This window comes from Panthera leo, chromosome B1 (genome assembly GCF_018350215.1).
Source record: "Panthera leo isolate Ple1 chromosome B1, P.leo_Ple1_pat1.1, whole genome shotgun sequence".
NCBI lineage: Eukaryota > Metazoa > Chordata > Mammalia > Carnivora > Felidae > Panthera > Panthera leo.
Genome location: NC_056682.1, coordinates 24,311,051 through 24,334,992, shown reverse-complemented (window position 1 = coordinate 24,334,992; position 23,942 = coordinate 24,311,051). Strand labels below are relative to the sequence as shown.

Genomic DNA, 23,942 nt, shown 5'->3' with positions numbered 1-23,942 from the left:
CATTGTTTGCACTCATCTTGTTCCCTTTGTTATCGATATGATTTTGACAAATACCATAGATAATTTCTATTTTCATTGAGTTTTAAGGGGTTTATTCAAAAGCAGAGGTGACCTATTTAGTGTTGCTCTGAAAAAATAGTAAAGGACTATTCCAAATGATCAGTTTAGTATGGGTAAGGAAATAAAGAGGAGCTGATTTTTAAAGGGAGGCTGCATTAAACTAAAAAAAAAAAAAACAAAAAAAAACAAAAAACAAACTCTACAAATTTGCAATATTAACATTGACAGGAAACTTAACTACCACCATCTTTTAAAACTAAAAACTGGGGAGATATATATTATTTGCTAGTCTTTTGAAAGCACCCACTGGTAAATTTATGTTGAGTTTGAGATCAGTATGTTCTTCAGGTAAGCAGCCAAAAGCAGTTGATTTGTTACTTTCTTGGGCTTGAAGGAGAAGACAGGAAATGTTAGAGGGAGACATTTGGGAGTTATATACTTACATCTTATATGTTAAAGAGTATACCATACAACTTAGCTCAAGAATATAGATGACATAAAAATAGATGGGGCAAGCTTTAGTGATGATGGTGCTAGCTGGAATATTTTTTTGCAAATTATTCTATTAATCTTAAAACTTGAAATGAGACTTATCTAAACTAACTTTTACTTCAATAAAGTTAGTATCTTGGCAGCAAATGACCACTTATTAAACTTTTCTGATACCTGAGAAAGAAATGTAGTTAGATATTTGCCAAATCCTTTATCAAAAGTTTCCTAAATTAACAATATCTGTGTGATTTTGCTAACTTTACAGACATACTTCATTTTATTGTGCTTCACTTTATCATATTTTGCAGGTATTGTGGTTTTTATAAATTGAAGGATTGTGGCAACTCAGCTTCCATGGCAAGTGTATCGGTGTCATTTTTCAAACAGCATTTGCTCACGTTGTATCTCTGTCACATTTTGATAGTTCTCACAATACTTCAAACTTTTTAATTATTATATATGTATTATTGTAATCTGTGATCAGGGATATATGATGATCTGTGATCAGGTATATATTATAATTGCTCTGGGGTTTCACAAGCCGTGCCCATTAAGACAAAGAACTTAATAAATGTGTGTGTTCTAATTGTTCCACTGAGGGGCCATTCTTCCATCTTTTTCTCTCTTCTCAAGCCTCCTCTGTATTCCCTGAGAACAACACTTAAATCAGGCCAATTAATAACTTATAATGGTCTCTAAGTGTTACAGTGAAAGGAAAAGTCACACATCTCTCACTTTAAATCAAAAGGTAGAAATGTTTAAGCTTAGTGAGGAAGCCATGTTGAACATCAAGCAAGGTTGAAAGTTAGCTCTCTTGAACCAGTTAGCCAAGCTATGATTGCAAAGCTCTTGAAAGAAGTTAAAAGTGCTACTCCAATGAATACGTGGATGATAAGAAAGCAAAACAGCCTTCTTGCTGATATGTAGAAAGTTTCAGTGGTTGGACAGAAGATCAAACCAGCCACAATATTCCCTTAAGCAAAAACCTAATCCAGGACGGGGCCCTAACTCGCTTCCAGCCTATGAAGGCTGAGAGAGGTGAAGAAGTTGCAGAAGAAAATTTGGAAGCCAGCAGAGGTTGGTTCATGGGTTTAAAGAAAGAAGCCATTTCCATAACACGAAAGTGCTAGGAGGAGCAGCAAGGATTGATGTAGAAGCTGCAAGTTGACCAGATGCCCTAAGATAATTGGTGAAGGTGCCTGTATTTGACAGCAGATTTTCAACGTAGATGAAAGGACTTTCTATTGTAAGAAGACACCATCTAGGACTTTCATAGCTAGAGAGGAGAAGTCAACACCTGGTTTCAAAGCTTCAAAGGACAGGCTGACTCTCCTGTTAGACGCTAATGAAACTGGTGACTTTAAGTGGAAGCCAATGTTCATTTACCATTCTGAAAATACTAAGACCTTAAAAATTATGCTAAATAAACTCTCTGTGCTGTACGAACAGAACAACAAAGCCTGAGTCATAGTACAACTGTTTACAACATAGTTTACTGAATATTTTATGCCCACTGTTGAGACCTCCTACTTAGAAATAAAGATTTCTTTCAAAATATTACTGCTCATTGGCAATGCACCTGGTAATCCAAGAGCTCTGATGGGAATGGACAATGGGATGGTTGTTGTTTTCATGCCTGCTAACACAACATTCATTCTTCAGCCCATGGATCAAGGACTTGCTCAACTTTAAGTCTCATTATTTAAGAAATACATTTTGTAGGGTTATAGCTGCCATACCGAGTGTCTTCTGATGGATCTGGGAAAAGTAAACTGAAAACCCTCTGGAAAGGATTCACTAGCCTAGATGCCATTAAGAACATTCATGATTCACAGGAAGAAGTCAAAATATCAACATGAACAAGAGTTTGGAAGAAATGGATTCCAACCCTCATGGATGACTTTGAGAGGTTCCAGACTGAAGTGGAGGCAGTAACTGCAGATGTGGTGGAAACAGCAAGAGAACTAGAATTAGAAGTGGAGCTTGAAGATGAGACAATCTCATGATCAAACTTGAACAGATGAGGGGTTGCTTCTTATGGAAGGTTTCTTGAGATAGAATGTATTGGTAAAGAGGCTGTGAATATTGTTGAAAGGACAACAAAGGATTTGGAATATTACATAAATTTAGCTGATAAAGCAGCAGGGTTTGTGAAGATTGACTCCAACTATGAAAGCTCTACTGTGGGTAAAATGCTATCAAACAGCATCATGTGCTACAGAGAAATCCTTCATGAAAGGATGAGGCAAAATTTATTGTCTTATTTTAATAAATTGCCTTGGCCACCTTCACCTTTAGCAATCACCACACTGAACAGTCAGCAGCCATCAACATCAGAGCCTCCACCAGCAAAAAGATTATGATTTACTGAAAGCTCAGATGACGGTTTGTAGTTTTTAGCAATGAAGTCCTTTTTAAATTAAGGTGTGTGCACTGTTTTTTTTTTAAGACATGCTATTGCACACTTAATAAACTACAAAACAAACATAACTTTTATATGTACTGGGAAACCAGAACATTAGTTTGACTTGGTTTATTGCAATACTTACTAAATTCAAGTAGTCTGGAACCAAATCTGCAATATTTCCAAGGTATGCCTTTATAGGAAACAGGCAAACTTTTTCAGAGTAGCTCTATCTTTTTTGCATTCCCAGGAGTGTTCCAGAGTTCTAGTACCTTTACATCCATTTTATCACTTGCTATTGTCTGCACCTGTTATTTTATTAATTGTAGTTATTATGGTTAATGACTTCCCAGAGCTTTTAGTGTGAAAATATGTATGATTGTCTTATTATATAATATTGAAAGCCTTATTCTCTACACATATTTACCCAAAATTCTCCAATGTGGCTTAGACTGTTGATAAGTTTATTGATTCATTTAAAAGTGGTTAAAAATGGGTATGAAATGAGCCTTCTGATGTGGGGAATAAGGAGATCCAGTCTTGAAGACCGAGGAAGACAGAGTATGAAGAAAGAAAGCTAATTCTTAGAACCATCTGCCCTATCCCACCCACACCCAAAACACTTAAATGACTGGTTATGAATTATTTTCAGTAATCTTTGTAAAATGATAAAGGTTGGAAAAGCAACATAAGATTAAAAATGAGGTTTTTTTCTAAATGTTATGACAGGAGAGAAGATGGGTTCCAAATGAGTTAACACGCTTTAATTATTCGGGAAAGGTGGAAAGGAGGATAGAATATTAAAACACGTTAGACTGATGTGTCTGTGAGCATTTAGAAAACAAAGCATCAGCCATGTGACCTCAGAATGGAAGATTTAAAACAAACCATGCTAAAAATTGGATCACCACATACATGAAGTGAATGTACAGAATTAGATATTCTTAATTTCTGGCAAAATACGGTAAAATATCTAAAGAGAATATTATGGGAAAAGGTTGCAAAAGGACTGAGCTGATTATATACTTTAACCAGAGAATGATGATTAAGGAATTGATAGAAATCTTAAAGTAGTCTTAAGAGATTCTGGTAATACTCTTTCCTCATTATGAGGAGTATGTTGTCAGGAGTCCAATAAATAGTTGGAAACAGAACTGCTCTTCATTTTTCCCTCTTCTTATACTCAGTTTTCTATTCCCACCATACTTTCTTTTTCTGTTTATGCATTATCTGACTTGTAATTTCTCCAAAACTACACGTAAGAATAGACACATAATCCAAAGTGAAACAAAAGAAAAAGGCTAATGTAGTTAACAGACCTAGACCATCATATGTAATGGCCCTCCATGGTATATCTCCTCTATTCCATGACCGGGCAATTCGTACTTTTTTATAGTTATCCGGGCTTGGCTAATACCTCATCTAGGGCTCCTGATACTGAAGTAAATGATCTTCTCTATATGTATGAACCCCTAAATTTTATTTAGCTTCCTACCACCAGATGTTTTTTGATAATGAGTCCCATAACCTTACATTTTTGAACAGTATGCGCCATTAACCAAATTTCCAAAGACAAGTTTCTTGTTAAGACCAATACAAAACTGCACGTTCAATAAGTCAATTCTATATGAAACTCAAATGAAGCTATAATTCTGAGATTCCACAAAGGGAGCTTCATTAAAAACAGAGACTGGTCCAGTATATAAATTATACAGTCATTAATTTCAGATAAGTCATATAGCTATAATTCTGATTACCTATATAAAATATGAAGTCAGAAACCACTCTCCTTCTATTTGTTTATTTTATTCTAATTTTATTCTTCACAAACTCTGTAATATATCTTTTTATTTTCTTAAAATCTTAGTATTAAAATAAAAACAGTGAGCTATAGTCATAGCATATTTTGAATAGCTTTATGTAATCATAGAATTAATAAAATGATCATTCATTTCTTTACTGCTTTCCTCTATATTATACAGTTAAAAATACTTACTGAGTTGTTGCATTATATTTATTGAAAAGAACATGTATTTTCTCCCTTTATCATAACATAAGGGGATGGACTGGCCCAGGCAGGACTACAACTGAAGGGTATGCCACGTTTACAAAATGTCTTAATGGGACCACCATATCTCACTTTGTCCTATTCCCCTCATTCTGAAATACTCAAGATCAGATGTATTTCTTTGGCAACTATGGGCATTATTACCAAAGACCTTAGTTTGAACCATATATTTTGCCTGGAAGGGGAGAAAGCTGAAAGATGCTTTCTGATCAATCAGAGCATTGACATCCACTGATAATTTTAGCAGCTTAGCTACTCATGCTCTTGAGAAGTAGAGGCCAACACCCTGCGGGGATGGTCTTTAGATCCATGACACAGAGCACTGCTAAGTGGAGCTGGCCTTGTGGGACTGCAGTCATTGGTCCCAGACTAGGACCTTGGGTACCTGAAAGGAGGAGAACGGAAGCCAGGATGGGTTGGAAATGTCTAGCCAAACGAGGTCCTCGAGGAAGTAGAATTCTTAGTGTTCCTTGATTCCACACATCTAACTCCACAAACACTTGAGAATTTAACGGAGTGTTTGGGACAATGCATTTTTTTTTGTTTTTAAGTTAATAACAAAAAGTAAAACCACAAAAGTGGCATAGTGCTTCAGGATAGTCAAACAATGACATGAAATGCTTCTATGATACAACTTTCCAAAACACGCACATTATTGTCTTTTCTTCAGACACTGTAATTCTTGGTACACCTGAGTCACCCAGATTAAGGATCCTAAATTTTAAGAATGCCATCTTTCTAATGTCATAATCATCTGGTTCTATGTAATATTTTCTCAAATTGATTAATATTAGTTTAATTAATTAATACTAACAATGAATTCTTAAACATCATCAATGCATTTAATCATTTAAAATGTTGTGCAATATTAAACTACATGTTTTGTTGATCTATTGTCCAAGATTTGCATGGCCTATTTTGCATAAAATATTCATTCTTATTAAGTCATCCCAGACTATTACAGCATTCTTTAAGTTAAAAAAAAAGACTCAATGACAAAAAACATAAATTTGGTACGTGAGAATAATCTGTAACCTTCTACTTTTTATATGTCCTACACCATCTGCAGTCAATTAAGTGATTCCCAGGTGTTCACAGTAATTGCTTTAACGCAAGGTATGTCACTTTAGGGGTCATTAAATATTTATTATAAAAACCTCATCTACATTTTTCTCCATTCATTTAGGGACAAAACATGCTGATGTTTAGTATTGGCAAAAATGAACTGATTGGACTTATTGGATTATTTTATGGGTTTAAAATAATTTTTAAATAACATCATTAAAAATATTTTTATAGGCCAAAATTTGGTGAAAAAGTAAGAAGAGCAATGATGCTGATTTAGTTTTGCTTACCTATATTCTTTATTTTAAATGAAAAATATGTACTTATGATTTGTGGCTAAGATGTCAAAAACTCAAACCAGATTGTCCTTTTCTTGCCAGGACTGATGAATAGTGGGGAATTTAAGGGACCAGAGGATTCATTAACTAATTTCCTCTCTAAAGGTAAAAGAGTTTAGCTTTCAGAAAAGATTCACGGAGACAATCTAGCATAATACTCATTTTATAGATAAGAAAAGTAAAACTATGAAGCTTGGTCAATTGTACAGAATTATTTACATACGAATCTAATAAAAATTATAATTACTAACATATACATACTGCATTCTATGCTCCAGGAAGTATTCCAAATACTTCACATATATTCATTTATTTAATGCCCACATTTACTGTATGATATGGATACTCATCAATTTTCCCCACAGAAACCCGGAGTATGGAAGATGCCCAGAGTAACCTGCATTAGGTCACAGTGCTGGGAAGTGACAGATGTGGGACTTAGTTGGCTCCAGAATCCAGGCTTTTACCTATTAAAATACAACTCCTTTCTAAAACTAGTTTCTGAGTAAATTATGATTTCTAGGTGAATATACTCTTCTAGAGCATTTTGGCATATAAATCACATGATTATCCTCATAATACTGTTAATTACCGAAAAGCCATAAAATTGTTTTAAAAATAATTTTCATTGAACTTATGTTCTGATTTTTCTTTTTTCTTTGGTTTATTTATAATATCTCTTAGTAATTACTCATAATCAAAGTGCCTTTCTAGTCAGCATATTTTGTGACAGGTATTGTGAAATCTTTGGGTATGTGGATTAACCTAAATTTGTGGAATATTAAAAAATGCTCATGGTTTGAACAATCTAATAAACATCATTGTATAACAAATTCCTAACAGTAACATAGTTACTATTAAAATTATGTGATTATGGGGCACCTGGGTGGCTCAGTTGGTTAGGCATCTGACTTAGCTCAGGTCATGATCTTGCGGTTCATGAGTTTGAGCCCTGCATTGGGCTCTGCGCTGACAGCTCAGAGCCTGGAGCCTGCTTAAGATTCTGTGTCTCCCTCTCTATCTGTCTCTCTCCTGCTCACACTCTGTCTCTCTCTCTCTCAAAAATAAATAAACATTAAAAAAATAAAAATAAAATTATGTGATTAAATCATGTGATTAATTTTAGAAATTATGTGGTTTTATTCACTGCTTGCATTATTGAAGGATTATTTTTCCATGATAGGTGACTATTAAATATTTTTGGAAAAGCTTTCAGACTCCAATTATCTTGTAGCATATTACAGTGAATAAGATGCTGATGTCTCAATCAATTTTTCTGTGTGTAATAGTGGACTTGAAAGGTTTCTTTAAATGTTGTGCTGGTGCTGTTTCCCAGCACTCTGCTTACACCAGTTCTGTGGGGAAGCCTGAGTGCTCTGTGCGTGCGTGTGTGTGTGTGTGTGTGTGTGTGTGTGTGTGTGTGTATCTGCCTGCCTGCCTGCCTGTCTGTCTGCCTCCCTGTCTTGGATGTTGGAAGTATACTGAGGTGAGCAGAGGGTCATAGATACAGTTAAGAGTCTTCATTAGGGTCTTCTGTTTACTAAATGATATTAATTTTATCATCAGTTCACTTCACTTCTGAAACGAAAAGATCTAGCCACAAACAAGTAACATTTGGGGCCTCACTTCATCTGACCAACAACAAGCCCAGGTGAAGGCATATATCATAAGGGATACTTAATAGACATATATATCATCTCTTGCAGAGGAGTCTAAATTTTTATCCCTGAATTAAGTTGAACCGGGAAACATGTTCTATTTCTCGCTCCCACAATTATTTTATCTAATGGCATTTGTGGTCACATTCTGTGCATTCTTTAAAGCACCAAGCCATGGTTAGCAGGCCCATGCCTCTTTTGATATAGAGATGCAAAAAAAACAGTGTATTCCCTCTATTAGATGATGTGTACATTTTGTTCAGTGTATGTGAGAAAAAAACCTCGTTTTCTATAGAAAGCTCAGATGTTTCTCTTTAAGCATAGTTGGATCATGCCATTAGTCACATTTCTCTTTACATCTTTACACCCAGGAAGGTCAACGTGTTTTTTTTTTTATTTTAATGTTTATTTATTTATTTTGAGAAAGAAAGAAAGCACGAGATGGGGAGGGGCAGAGAGAGAGGGAGAGAGAGAATCCCAAGCAGGAACTGCACTGTCATTGCTGAATCCGACACGGGGCTCAAATCCATGAACCAGGAAATCATGCTGAGCCGAAATCAAGATTTGGACACTTAACCGACTGAGCCACCTATGTGCCCCAGTCAGTGTGGTGTAACTAATAATTATATAGGATACAAATAGCTTCCATATGGATAAAGAATGGAGTAGTTTTTATGTTAATTTGTACATATGTATATTTTAATTTTTTATGTCTTTATAAACTTATAGTATTTCATTTCATTTCATTTCAAACTTATGGTATTTAAAAAATGTAATTTAGGGGAGCCTGGGTGGCACAGTTAGTTGAGCATCCAACTCTTGATGTTGGCTCAGGTCATGATCTTGTGGTTCATGTTGGAGCCACATGTGGGGCTCTGTGCTGATGGTGCAGAGCTGCTTGGGATTCTGTCTCTCCTTCTCTCTGCCCCTCCCCTGCTTGCTCTTGCTCTCTCTCTCTCTCTCTCAAAATAAATAAATAAACATTAAAAAATAAAAATGTAATTTACAGTTTCACCATATGGACTTTATTATTAGCATACATTGAATGAAAATCTTAAGAAAACAAAGAAAATATTCCAATCAAATCAAATATTCAAATCAAAGAAAGAAGTTCTCCTTACAGAATCCCGATGCCTAATTTTTCTTATCAAGCATATTTTCTCATATCATAAATAAATCAAATTTGACGGTTAAGTGTATAGTTGACTGACAGGTACTAGAAGAGGCACAGACCCAGAAGTGATGCCTCTGTCCTGGCACCTTGCTACTCAATTCTCCCACTCCCTGACTCTCTTGTAAATCCCCTTGGGCAATGAAGGAAGGCAAGCACCTCAGACCTCAGAAGAAACCAAAAAGGGCAGAAGCTGCCCTTGGTTGCTTCTATTTTATGTGGCGTTTAATCCTCAAAAAGTGAATTATGGAGAGGAAACTAGCACCAAATGTTAATATCACTTGGTTTAAATTCTTGCAAATGACACTCTGCCTTATTACCACATAGTAAGACTTATCTAAGGCAGCCATGACTTTAAGCTTTGAAGAATTAATGAAGACAGAAAAGTGAGAAATCGCAGAATGTAATTACGGTTTCTATATAATTTGGCTATGTCATTGATTTTTGATGAATGGAAATGAAAATATCAAAGATGAGTAAATGATTGTGACAATAAAGGCTTGCAGCTCCTAGGACTTCATGTATTCTCTAAAATTTACTGAGCATTAAACAAGGGGAATTATGATGAGATATGAGATCTTCTATGAAGCATCAGACTGTGATTTTAAGCAGATTTTAAAAGTAAATATTCAGAAGAATTACATCCCAATTATTTCATATCTAATTAGCATTAATGTTTTACAGAGATAATGTTATAGACATGGCATTATGGACCTTCTTTCATGCTTACACCGCAGGACCACATTGCAGCCCTCTGGAGTTTCCCAAATATGATTGCTTGCAACTTAAATTTAAATAAGGGAGACTACTGAAAAAAAAAGTAAGTACAAACAAAACTATCACTGCCCATTAATATTATCTCTTATTCAACTTTTCAGTTTATCCTCCTTTTATTTTTCTCCTCCAGTATTCAAATGATGACAAGTGACCAACTTTAATGATGTGAACAATGTATAAAATAAAATTCAATTATTATGAATAAAGTACAATTGTATTTTTTGGAAATACATGTATGATAAAATATAAATTTCATTTTTGGCTTCATTAAGACAAATAGCATTTCAAAAAGTGTTTCATATACCTACAAAGCAAGTAGACAGTCAAATTCATATTTACAAACCTCACATTTCAAATGCCATGTACTTGTGTAATTTAAAAAGAAATACCGGAAACATGCATTTGTATTAAGGTATTCATTAATTTCTCATTAAGATAAGGATAACTCATTCCTCAAATTGTAATTTGCTATTTATACTTTTATATACATACATATATTATCAATATTAGGTAATTTCCCCACAGAAAAATACAGTATTCTAAAGATAATTTAGCATTTACATATAAATCAAATCTTATTGTTTTACATAATTAGAACTGACTTTTTATTTGCCATTTTTCTTATAAAAATTAAGTCAAATAATAATGCCATGTAATATGAATCTCTAATTTCTTTACAATATGAGAAAATATTAATAACATTTTATCATCAGCATAACTTCTAAAGCATATAAACCTTAAAATTTAGATAAACTCAATACCAAATTCATAAGTAATTGATAAATGCTAAGATTTGTTATATTTAACTAACCATGTCATTTCTAATTATTACTAGCAGATAATATTTATTAGGAATGATTTACCTAAAACAAAGGATATATAGACCACATGATGTTATATCTCACATGTTTTGTTAGGAAAATGCTTTATTTCATAACCTAAGAGTAATAACAAAATATTTGTACTTGTCTCATAGTAACACACTGACAAGAGTAAGAACTAGCAAATAGAGAAAAGTATAACTAACTTATGAAATATCAAATCATGTGCAAGGTAACTGGGCTAAAAAAGGATGTCTGCTTTATAGTAGAGAAATAATATACCTTTGCTTTCCCCAATTTAAACAATCCCCAAATTTTAAATGGAGTAAGATGCTACGAGCAATCTTAACTCCAAAGCACTCACCTACTGTCAGCTGTCCAGTTAACTGCCCCATGTGATTTCTCGCATTCACTGTTACATTCCTGTCAGACTGTAAGACCAGTGGACTATCCTGGGAAACATGTATAAAATAAAGAAATCAAATAAAAAATAGAAATATAGTCAAACTTAATATATAAAACTATACTGCATTTGTTTGGGTACTACCAGAATTCTAATTCTTTGCTTTATATTAAGCAGTTATTTTAACATCCCAAACATTGGTTGAACAACATGATAAAAAGATAGGGGTGCTTCATAATAATGACTTGAGGGGATAGGAATTGTTCCACTTTGGTAAATGGGCATTAACTATTCGATGCAATGATTTCCAACTCTACCGATTGCTGTACAGTCAAGGTGTAGTAACTCCTCTCCTCTCCATATAGCCATTGGAATATATGCCTACCATGGAGATGTTTTAAAGCCTACCCAAAGGAGGAAGCCCCTTTTTAAGTTGAGTTTGCAACTTTCAGATCCCACCTTAAATATCATCTCCTCAAAATTGCCTCCCCTGATCACCGTAACTACAGATTCATTCAATCCCCAAACCCCCCGGCCTCCACTTATTTGGTTCAAAACACCCATCACAAGACAAATCTATTTTGCCTGGGTATGTGTTTACTTGTTTGTTTATTTCTGTCATAAGAAGAAATGTCCTTGGGACAGGGACCATTGAAATCACACATATACAATTATATCCTCGATACTTAGCATGCTGCTGAAAAAAAAGCATTTACTAGGTATTTATTGAGTGGGTAAATAAATCTTCATAAAAAACATGATACTAGCTTGTGTATTTACCTCACATGGAAATGCCCTGTAAATCATAAAATGGCTTATGTAGGGAGGTTTACAGAATATCAGAATATAAGATATTTGCCTGGAAATTCTCCCTTAGTATATCTAACCTTGGTTAGATGTTTATTTTCATCACTAATTTAGGACTTAACAGTGACATAATTTATTGAAGGACAATACCATTGCCTTAGGAACCTACATTTTGGGCTTTTGCCACCAATGTATCCCATAAGTAACTTACAACTGCCTAAATTTTCATTTTTATGATCTAAAACATAAGCAGGGTGATCATTTACAAACTGTCCATCCATTCATTCATCAAATATTTGCTGAGTGCTCACTATGAGTGCTGTAATGTTCTAGAGGTTTGAGAAATTTCAGTGATCAAACAGAACGGTACCTGCCCTCATGGAGCTTTTAACCCAGGTAATAAAATTCTATGAAAATCTCTCCCAATACCATCCTCCCCATCCAGGTGGTATGTCACTTCTGTGTCAGTGTGGATACAAAAGTGCTTTTATAGGGGAGCCTAGGTGGCTCGATCGGTTGAGCGTCCGACTTCGGTTCAGGTCATGATCTCACGGTCTGTGGGTTCGAGCCCCGCGTGGGGCTCTGTGCTGACAGCTCAGAGCCTGGAGCCTGTTTCAGATTCTGTGTCTCCCTCTCTGTGTGACCCTCCCCCGTTCATGCTCTGTCTCTCTCTGTCTCAAAAATAAATAAACGTTAAAAAAAATTTAAAAAAAAAACAAAAAAAACAAAACAAAACAAACAAAAAAAACCAAAAGTGCTTTTATATATAAGCCATACAAAAATTCATTTGAGATTAGCATTTGAGATTTGTGATTTGGATATTCATGGGTGGACTCCATGGGCTTTTTCCTAAAGTTGATTTGTATGACATCTGACTAGATGCAAAGCAGTGATTGAAGATGTACACACACAAGCACACACGCGCACACACACACACACGCGCGCGCGTGCCCACACTTTTAAAAGTGGGTTTTGCTATTAAGTCTACTCTGAGATTTTATCTATCATCTATCTATCTATCTATCTATCTATCTATCTATCTATCTATCTATTTTTAATTCAGAGAGAAAGAATGTGCAGGAGCAGAGGAGAGGGGCAGAAGGAGACGGAAAGAGAGAGAGAGAATCTTAAGTAGGCTCCACTCTCAGCACAGAGCCCAATGTGGGACTTGATGCTACAACCCTAGGATCATGACCTGAGCCGAAATCAAGAGTCAGACGCTCAACTGACAGAGGCAGTTGCTTTAAAAAAGCAAACCGGGAGCCCCAAGGTTTGCGTTTTTAAAAATTAATTTTCCACATTGTGAAGAATACATTTATTCTGTTGCGTGAGACTGGTTGTACAAAAAACACTATGGTTAATTTCATTCACTGCCTCTCTTACCACAACTCATTTTTTTGTGCCACAAATCACAAGTGTTCTGTGTATAGTTTCAAAATATAAATCTAGGTATAGGTACTTCTATGCTGTGGACATCCATCTTTGAAAATATTTAAAATTAATTACATCTTTTTTTCTGAGCAATATGTTCTAATTCTGTTTACAGTGTAGGTCATGGACTAAGGACTGCATGCAATTATATCCAGTACATGGTTCTTAAAAGCACACAAAGATTCTATTTAAGTTGGTAAAATTAATTACATGTAATTCATTCACTAAAAAATGTTTTTTTAATTAAATAAAATCAATATGAATGTAAGAAACAGCAAAGCCTTTAAAATATCTTGTAGTTCAATACACCATGAAGATATATTGGTGGAATTTTAATTCAGATTGTTACAATATTTTTATAAAATAACATATAATGTTATACATGTTACATACAATATGTTATAAAATAACAGATATAATCTATAAATATACATTATAAATATATCATACATAAATATATTTATATTATATATATAAATAATACATAATTAATGTTTATATGTTTAAAAGTTGATGACAAGATATGCTTTTATTTGCTTGGCTGAGCCTAAATTTCTGTGAACCATAGCATAAAAAAAGAATAACCATTAACATTATGTAATTTCAGGACCATGTAAGTATATTAAAATAATTACTGCTTTACTAAATTTTTTAAGAAGACAGAAAAGTCCATTTTAAAAGTCAATAAGAATTTCATCTAATTTAGTAGAGACATAGACTTGGGTTAGAAGTAAGGCATCATTATGTCATAGTTTACAACATTTCTATCTACTTTTCTCTTACTGTAATCACAGAAATGTTGAGGTTCTCCCCTAGCATTCATCCCTCCTCTTCTGTGAGTCCACTAAATTTCCCCTCAGAATTCAATTTTTATATATCTATATTAAAACTTTACTATGATAAAAATAGCAATCTTGTTACTAAAACCAGAAACATATAGCTAGGAGGGGTAATGAACAATTCTCTATGTTGTATTCATGTAGTATCGATATATTATTATGTTATACTGATTTGTTAAAATATAATTGGGTGAGCTGAGTCAAAACAAAAAACTATCGGGGTGCCTGGCTGGCTCAGTCAGAAGAATATGCAACGTTTGATGGTGAGGTTGTGAGTTCAAGAAATCACATAAATAAATAAATTAATAAATAAATAAATTAATTAATTAATTAAAAAAAAAGAGCTACTTTTCATTAAACAAAATGTAATGCATTTAAGTGCATCATCTTCCCTGAAAAATTACACTATCATTTCTGCATTATATATCAGCTCGGTGACATCTCTGTGAGTTAGAACCATGGCTTATACATGACCTTTTACATAATATCCACTCATTACTAAGTAAAATATACATATACATGATAAAAATGTATATGATAAAACTGATAGAAACTCTTTCAATCATCTAAAGAAGTACAATCCTCAGCAATTTATAAATCTAATACCAAACCTTTTTTTTAGGTAAAAATTAGTACCACAAAACTACCTCTTTGCAAAAACAACTGACATTTAACGCTTTATAAAGCTCCTTTGTTGTGTTCCTCTCTCCAAAGATCTATATGTAAGAAAATTATTTCCTTAAATAAATTGTTGCTTTCCACTCTCTTCTCTACATGCCCTCCTTATAGACCTTTGTATTATATTCCTGTATTCCAAGACTTTGAAAGCTAGTGTCTAATTTCACAACATAGCAGTACTCTCTTACAGCTTATTCTTGCTGAGAACACAAAGGGAAGAAACGTCCTTGGTAAGTAGGAATAAGACATATAAATTCTGTGTGAGGGTAAGTAAGTAGGTGTAATATTATTCTGTACAATATAGTAATATAAATATATTTTCTTTTTGGAGGAAAATAACTTCATCTTTGATTCAAATATTTGTCCTTCAAAATCAAGGAAACTCCTGTGGCAGGCATATCAGAGTATTCTGGACTTGACCTGCTTTTTGGCTGTGACTCTAGGAAACCTGTCTGCCTTCTTTGCTACCCTTGAGGCAAAGCACGCGGGAGACTCAGGAAGAAAAGCAATGGTAATGTTAAGAGGACCTGAAGTCCCCTGTTTATGATTCTTCTATGCACACCTTCTTTTTTCCTAGGTCCTAGTTGAAACCTTGCTAATGGTTTTAGAGAAATAATGCAAAATGTCCTTCTTATTTCAATGCTTTTGTCACAGGCAGTGCAAGTGACTAAGGTAAAAAAAAAAAATCCCTTTCTTCTCATTTCTGTTGTGTCTACCTTTGTTTATCTCAAATATTTACTGATTACCTACGATGTACCCAGCTCTTCACTGGTAACTGGGTAAAAAACAGAAACAAGGGACAAACTTTCTCTTCTTAACGAGTTCATAACCTACCACATGAAGCTAGACAATTAACCACATAAATAAAAAAACAACAACAACAAAACACAGAGAATGTTACCAGTAATAAGAGGCTGTAGTAGAGACTTCTCTTACAAAGCAGAAGTTATACTGATGCGAAGATACTGTTGTTATATACATACAAGGTGTATGTAAATAAGGCACTTCAGATACTCATTCTTTCACACCTACTAAGTTGTAGCGGAAACAGTAGTCAAGGGCAGCAGCAGCTAGCCCCTACTGGCTTCATCATGCCGGACTCTGTTCTAAACACATTACATGTATGAGCTCACCCACTTCTGTGGCTTAAAATAAAACCACTCATAAAAGAATCAGGAAATAAAGTGGTTGTAAGACGGACAGTGCACCCCCCTGTCTCAGTTCAAATAGTTAAGTCTGTCACACACTTTCTGCTTGACAGGCAAATCAATCCATCTCTGTACCATGATTTGTCTTCGTCTGCAAATGGGGTAATAATACATAATTTGTGAGCTTTTTATGACCAATTGATGAGACAATATATACTAAACGCTTAGATTAGTATCTAGCCTTTGCTGAAGGCACTCGTAGAGCTTGCTTTTATTATTTATTCCTCACTGTAATTATAGTATTCTCCTAATAATAGTTCTAGCTACTATCATTTCTGTTTTACAAAAGAATAAATTCCATCAAAGAAAGTATAAGTCACTTGCTTTAAATCACACAGGTAATAAATGACAGATCAAATATTTGAACCCAAGCAATTTGGGTCTAGATGGAATCTTCCTTGTCAACTGCTATGAGATACTACCTCTCTGATGGTGATTAAATTCTAGGCCTTCTACACTGTCAGATCAAAATGTGAAAATAAATTTGAAAAACAGGTGAAGAAAGTATAATTTGAGATGAAACACTGTAGTCTCTAAAGGGACTGATACATACGCTGTCTTAGAGGATAAGATGTGCCCTCCACAATGTCATTATCCACGTTTCACTAAGAGTCTGGTTCATTTTCTTTCATTTTGCGTTCTCAGGTTCTAGACAAGAGTACATAATCCTGAACTTCTCTCTGCACACACATTTTAGAATGTATCACCTATAAGAGTCTCCCTATTTGCTATACTGAAAGGGAACGAAGTTAATGATTCTTATTGTTCAGTGTAAATGGCCTGGAGATGGCATGTCGGTCTTGAATTGATACGGTGTAAAGTCAGGTAAGGTTTCTTAGCCTCACTGACAGAAATTTTACTACTTTGCAGTAAACTTGCATCATCCTCAAATTCTCGATCTTCCTTTTCCTCTACCCTCAATCAACTGTGTTAGAAGTACCTCTTAAATATACCTTTTCCTGTCATTTCCTGTGACCACCTCTGAAATAGACTCATAACTCACATCACAATAACCACTTCTCCTTACATTGATTCTTCATATGCAGTGTTATATTTCTTTTTTTTTTTAATTTTTTAATGTATGTCTACATTTTTGAGACAGAGAGAGACAGAGCACGAGTGCGGGAGGGGCAGAGAAAGAGGGAGACACAGAATCCAAAGCAGGCTCCAGGCTCTGAGCTGTTAGCCCAGAGACCAAGTCGCAGGGCTCAAACTCAGGGACCGTGAGATCATGACATGAGCTGAAGTCAGACGCTTGACCAACTGAGCCGCCCAGGCACCCCTGCAGTGTTATATTTCTAAAACATTTTAAAAAAATATTCGCGTGCTTGAATTAAAACAAAACAAAATAAAACACTTATTGATTCCTCATTCCCAGCTTGGAAAAAATTCACATTCATAACATGTAAGGTACTTTATAATATGATCCATTTCTGCTTTTAGCTGTCTTTCCTACTACTCCACCATGTAAGAATGACCCACATTTCCCATGTTTCTGAAAATATGCTACTTCTGTGTATTCTCATCTTCTGTTCCCTAAGCCTGAAATTCTTTTCCACTTCTCCATAAAACTGTCAAAATTATAGATATTTTTCAAGTTTCAGATCAAAGTTGTATCCTTTGTGAAGGATTCCTGCTCTCCCAGAATTAAAATTCCCCTCCCGCTCTCTGATTTCACAACGAGTGTTGATGTCTATCACGGTACTTGTCACAAGATTTTTGCTTTGCTTTGTTTTGATCATTCCTTTGTTTATATTCTGTTAGACTGGACTGTCCTGAAAGCACAGTGTGTTGTCATTTTCTTTTACGCATGTAGCCTTTTGAAAGCTTGGTTTATTTCATGCTTGGCACCTAGTTCATGTTCAATAAATGTCTGTTGAGTGAATGAACTGAGCTGAACACATTTACAACATAATGCACTCAGGCTACCTATGTTTACCTGGATTTCTGTTCAGGCCACACAGAATTTACCAAACTCTTGCTACTTTTTTTTTTTTGGCCCAGAGCAAGGTTTCCAAAATGCCATGTAAGCGGAACAAGTCATATCACATTATGATTTGATTTCTATTCATCATCTCTCTGTGCAAGGCAGACTTTACTCCTGTCCTTAAGCACTGGACCTGATGCTTCTTAGCTTCTTAAGAAGCTGAAAAACAGGTCATTTTTTAATTCTTTAGTTAACAATATAATTACTTGAAATTTTATTTCCTTCAGAATGTAAAGCATTTAGCTGTTGAAATTTGTACTTTAAAGGCAGAAGTATTGATCATGAAAAGGAATATATCTACAGACGTTTAAGTGACTCCCTTAAATTCTCAGTGCTCACATTTTAACCTGAATGTGAAATAGTAAAGGGGAGAGAGCATTTATTCAATAATTAGCTGTTCTGTGTTTCTATTCCCACATTTTTATTGAGAATTCTCCATTTTCATTAATTCTTTGTTATAAATTCTCTAGTCATCGAGGTCACTACACAGAATATCTTGTGTGAATGATCTATGACTTCTGATGGCCCTTCTGGCTCTTTCCTGCCTCTTGAAAGCTGCATAGTAAAGAGAGTGGTAAGAACATACTCCTCCTGAGGGCCTCCTTATCTCAATTGCTATTGATGAATGCATCTTCAGAATAATGACACAGGGAGCAGTTTTGCACAGAGTTCTATTTACATTGAATCTTTGGTAATCTGCCACTTCCTATTATCATTCAAAATACTCCAACTCAACTTTTACCCAAGTGTAGGCTTAGAAAACGAACACTTCTTGAATCAGCATCCCAAAAGGGAAAAGTATTATGTCTACCTAAAGCAATAAAGATCCAGATCAATGAAAGGCCATTGTTATTTTAACCAGATGACATTAAATTCCCAGAGATGCCTCTTTTCCTTTCAGGTGACATTGGCTGAACCAGGGAAATAATCTCTTCTCTTTACTTCTTTGTTGAGTTTCCACTTTGTCCCTTCAGTCTTTCTTCAGGCTGATCTTGCCCTTGTACTAGTTCATGGGTGCCAATCTGTTCACTCTCTACCCAACTCAGAGCCTGAATGAGGCTACAACTGAATCCTACAACTGATGGGGGAGAGGCGACTGGGTATTGCCTCGTTAGAACGCACACATTGTACTCACTTTAATGGGCAGAAAGAAACTTTAGAGTGTATGTAAGTATCTTTTGTTTAACCAGTTCACATGCCCTTAAAAAAATAAAGGGATTAATTCTTTTAAATCATTTATTTATATGGAACAAGGAATAATTTAAGTCTTCTAGAAATGGAACTATTTTTTCATGAATCAGGAGGTATTTCAGAAAAGCACTGTACAAAGCCTCTTCCACGACTTTTGCAATAAAATGCTACAGGCTATGCCATGTATGCATTTGTATATGAAACAGACTTTATCTTATATAAATGTAAGAGATGAGGAAAAATAGAGAGTTAAGGAAGGAGCTCAATTAAATTATTTTTCTTTTATCTTGCTTGAAATTAGAATTAAAGAAAAGATAAGAAATCTATGGAATCTAAAAATCTAAAAAGTGCCGCACACCTAACCAAAAATTCATTTTTCTCAGATAAGATGTATGTAATTTACCAAGAAATGCCTATGTTGAGTAAAGGAATAGGGATAGAGAAGTTAAAAGAAAAAGAATTTATTGGATTATTTCCCATAGAAATATCTCCATTCATATTAGTTAAGTTTCTTCTAGTTAAAATAACAACAACTACAACAACCACAAATCTTTCTCTTCAAATCTAGTTGGCTTGTGAAGCACGTCAAGTATCTGAAATATTAGGACCAAATTGTTAGTTGAGTGTGTGTGTGTGTGTGTGTGTGTGTGCGTGTGCATCTATGCTGTTACTGAATTTCTGCAGAAACAGATGAGGGAAATCAGCAATATAATGATTACGACAAAATTATTCCATAATAACAAAAGATAATGGAATGACAAAACAGGTAATAAGAATAACAACTGGTTATAAAGTTAAATACGTACATCATGGTTATAGTACTTGTGATGGTTACTTTTATATATCAACTTAATGGGGCTATGGAGTACCCTGATATCTGGTTAAACATTATTCTGGCTGTGTCTGTCAGCGTGTTTTTGAATGAGATTAAAATTAAAGTTGGTAGACTGAATAAAGCAGATTGCCCTCCCCAGTGTGGGTTCACCTCATCCATCCACTGAAGACCTGAATAGAACAAAAAAGGCTGGGTAAGAGAATTTGCTCTCTCTGCCTGACTGTCTTTGAGCTAGGACATCAGCCTTCTCCTGCTTTCTGACTCATGCTCAGACTGGAATTTTACTCTTGGTTCTGAGGCCTTTGGATTTGGACTAGCCTCTCCTGGGTCTCCAGCTTTCTGACTGCAAAGCCTAGGACCTCTCAGCGTCCATCACTGTGTGGATAATTCCTTATAATAAATATATAATCATATATATTTATAATATGACATAATTATAATAGTATCATAAAATATTATATATATATATGTGTGTGTGTATACATATATATACACACATAAATATAATAGATATAGAGGGAGACACAGAGAAAACCTATATATAGGTTACAATTTTTGTGTAGATAATTTTTGTATTTCTGTTAACCCATGAGAAACTATATATAGATTCTCTGGAGAACCCAGACTAATATAGTACCCTATTAATTACCAAAGGAACATGGTAAAAATATCTAAATGGATATTAAGCAACAAACTGACCCTTCAGATAACATTTATTATGTTTGTACAATAGTATCTATGATTTTCTATGCTTTGAAGCATTTTGTTAATTATGATTATACCTTTGCTGTATCTGATAAGTTAATTGTGCAAAAAGTATAAGAATAAATCCTTTCTCGATTTGTGTAATCATTACTTTGAAACAGGTAGTGATTTTTATCCTTTCTCTGTCACCTAAATAAAAGGGTAGAAAATATTCCTGGGATTACTTTTTCAAATAACTACAGCACTTTTAAATTTCTGACTTTTTTTTCATGCTAAAATAACACAAGCAATAATCCTTGGTCTCTTTTCAGGAAAGTCTAATGATGACAGGTTTGAGGGCTAGAAGAAATGTAAAATTAATTCTATTTTTAGCTATATAAAAATGGTAACTATAGCATCTGTGGTCAGCGAACATTTAGAATATGTCAGACCAATTAGCACATGACACGACTAGAGAAATTACTCTAACCTGACACTTAGAAATTTGTAAAGCTCACACAAATCAACTCCGGATCTTTCTAAACTCAGACTGGGGTGAAGCCTGAGATTCTTCATGCCTAACAAGCTCCCAAGTGAGGCTACGGTACTGCTGTGCAGATGACTGAATAGTATAGGACCTGTTTGGGTGAGGTGTAGGAATGGAGAGAGACTTACAAAGAACTGCTTACTAGAAGCTTCTGCATCTGCAGGGTGGCCTGAACCCACAGATCAAGCAGAAAACTGCAGCTGCCTGAAAAAATTATTTTTGAACCATTCCCCATAGCATGGCAAGCCTATGTTTAACCCACAGATTTATAAATTTGGACATGTTTGCCCTCTACTTCCCAACCTCCATGGAAAATACTGTTCACCAACCCGTGTCCACTTTTTCCTGTGCATATGGCAGTTAGGCTACATTTTCTAGTCTTTCTTGTAGGTGGGTCTGGCCATACAACCAAAGTTGTAGTCAAAGAAATAGAGGCTGATATAAAAGTTTGCAGGCCTGGACTACAAAAGCCTGTCGTGCTAACTTCTCTGTATGAGGCCCCAGGTGTTATGGGAAGACACACGGAGAGGACCTGGGCCGCTAAATGTCTGTACAGATCTGAGACACCAGTCCTAACAACACCACCAGACTGTGAGGTGAGAGAGAAATAATTTTTCTACTTAAACTAACCCATGAGATACCAAAGTTATCTATTACAGAAGTGTGCCTATTCCGATACAATACCCTTCCTTCTCTTCTATAAGGAGTTGACAGCCCCAGTATTTTCACCCAAGGCCTCCTCACTGCGCTGCCCTGCGCAAGGCCTCCCTCCCTGTCTTAAGTGTTCTCCATACTCCTCTCCTTCAATAATCATGCTGATATTTCTCATAACACTGATATAATCTCAGAACATTATTAGGCTACAGATTGAACTGTTAAGTGATATACTTAAATGTGATGATATTTAACAATGTATTTTTCTCTCAGGAGTAATTAATCAAATTGGCTTCAGCTGGAAGAGAAAGCTACAAACTTTTTCTTAAAGGGCCAGATAGTAAATACTTTAGACTCTGTAGACCATGCAGTTGCTGTTGGAACTATTCAACACTGCTTCCGTAGCTTAAAAGGAGCCTCAAACAAGACATGAATGGCCATGTCATGTCTGTTTTGCAGTAAAAGCTTAACTAACAAAAAAGAGGCACCCATTTACACACACTGGAAAGTGACTTCTGATCTAAAGAATGAATCTGACGAATTTCAGACCTCAAAGTTATAGCAACTATTTACCCAATGTTTTTCAAAATAATGTTATCATCTAACAGTTTTATTTTTGAATGATTTTTAAATAAATACATATAGTGTTAACTTTGTATGCATTTTTAATATAAGAATTCATATAAAAAGAATTTAGTTAAAAAAATGTAAGTATTATAAATCTAGGTATAAATTTCACTTTGTAAATTTCTGCTTAGGATACTTCTTAATTCTAGAATCTGATGACTCCTGTCTTTCATCAACTTTGTAAAACAGTCCTCCATTATCTCTTCAATAGTGCCTTTACTTCATTCTTTACATCCTTTCCATGAGGAATTTCCATTAGATATGCAATATACCTTCTCTCATTCTATCTGTATGTCTTCTTAACTCTGTCTCCTATTTTCCATTTCCCTATCTCTGTGCGACCGCTGGCTGAGGGCTTCCACCCTTGTGTATGGACTTCTCATTTCAGCTGTGTTAGTGATCTGTTAAGCTATTCACTGAGTTATCACTTCATTGATATATCTTTTATTAAGAAATTTGGTATTTTTTCACATCGACCGGTCATTTGTATTTGTTTATGTTACTGCTTTTCATTTGCTCTCTCATTATTCCAGTTTGTTTCTTAAGCATTATTAAAGATAATATTTTAATATTCTGTAGCTGAAAATTATAATTGCTGGAGGAGTTTAGAGATCTAAGTGAATGAATCATTGTGTTGAATTTGTCTCCTGTTGCCACATTCCTGCATTGTTTCTTTTTGTTGTTTGTTGTTTAGCTCATGGTTAACATGCAAGAATTTCCAGGAACCTGGAATAAGGAAGCATTCTTCTGGAGAAGATTTGTATTTGCTTCTGCGAGGCACTGGAGGACAGTACTATCTGGGAAGATATGAATTCAAGAAGGCAGGATAACATTTACAAGTTCTCACAGGATACAGTATTTATAGCCATAATGGCCTGATGTTCCTTAGGCTGTTCAGATGGCTATTTATTCCCATGGCTTGAAGTTTTATGTACTGTTAACTGTTACCTTGGGAAACTCTGATTTCAGCCTTCACATCCTACTATTTTTTCAACTCTGTTTATTTTTTTTGTTTTGTGTTGTTTTGTTTTGGGGGGATTTTTTTGGACTTATGATTCCTCCATTACCTTTTTCAAAGGAAAAACTTCAATTATATACATCTTTTGAAATTTACAACACATGCAGGTTGCCAGTGGGACTTTATTTCACAACACAGAGGCTGCAAATTAATTAGAAGTCAAAGGCCTCATTGTATAC

At 34.9% G+C, this 23,942-nt stretch overlaps 1 protein-coding gene across 1 annotated transcript in view; it reads right to left on the bottom strand.

Moving 5' to 3' along the window:
- The window catches only part of SGCZ (sarcoglycan zeta), a 515,552-nt gene that overhangs the window by 110,579 nt on the left and 381,031 nt on the right, over positions 1-23,942 (bottom strand). Inside the window, exon 4 of the mRNA XM_042933838.1 lies at positions 11,219-11,306. Within this exon, the coding sequence (XP_042789772.1) occupies positions 11,219-11,306 (88 nt within the window). The remainder of the gene's footprint in view (positions 1-11,218; positions 11,307-23,942) is intronic.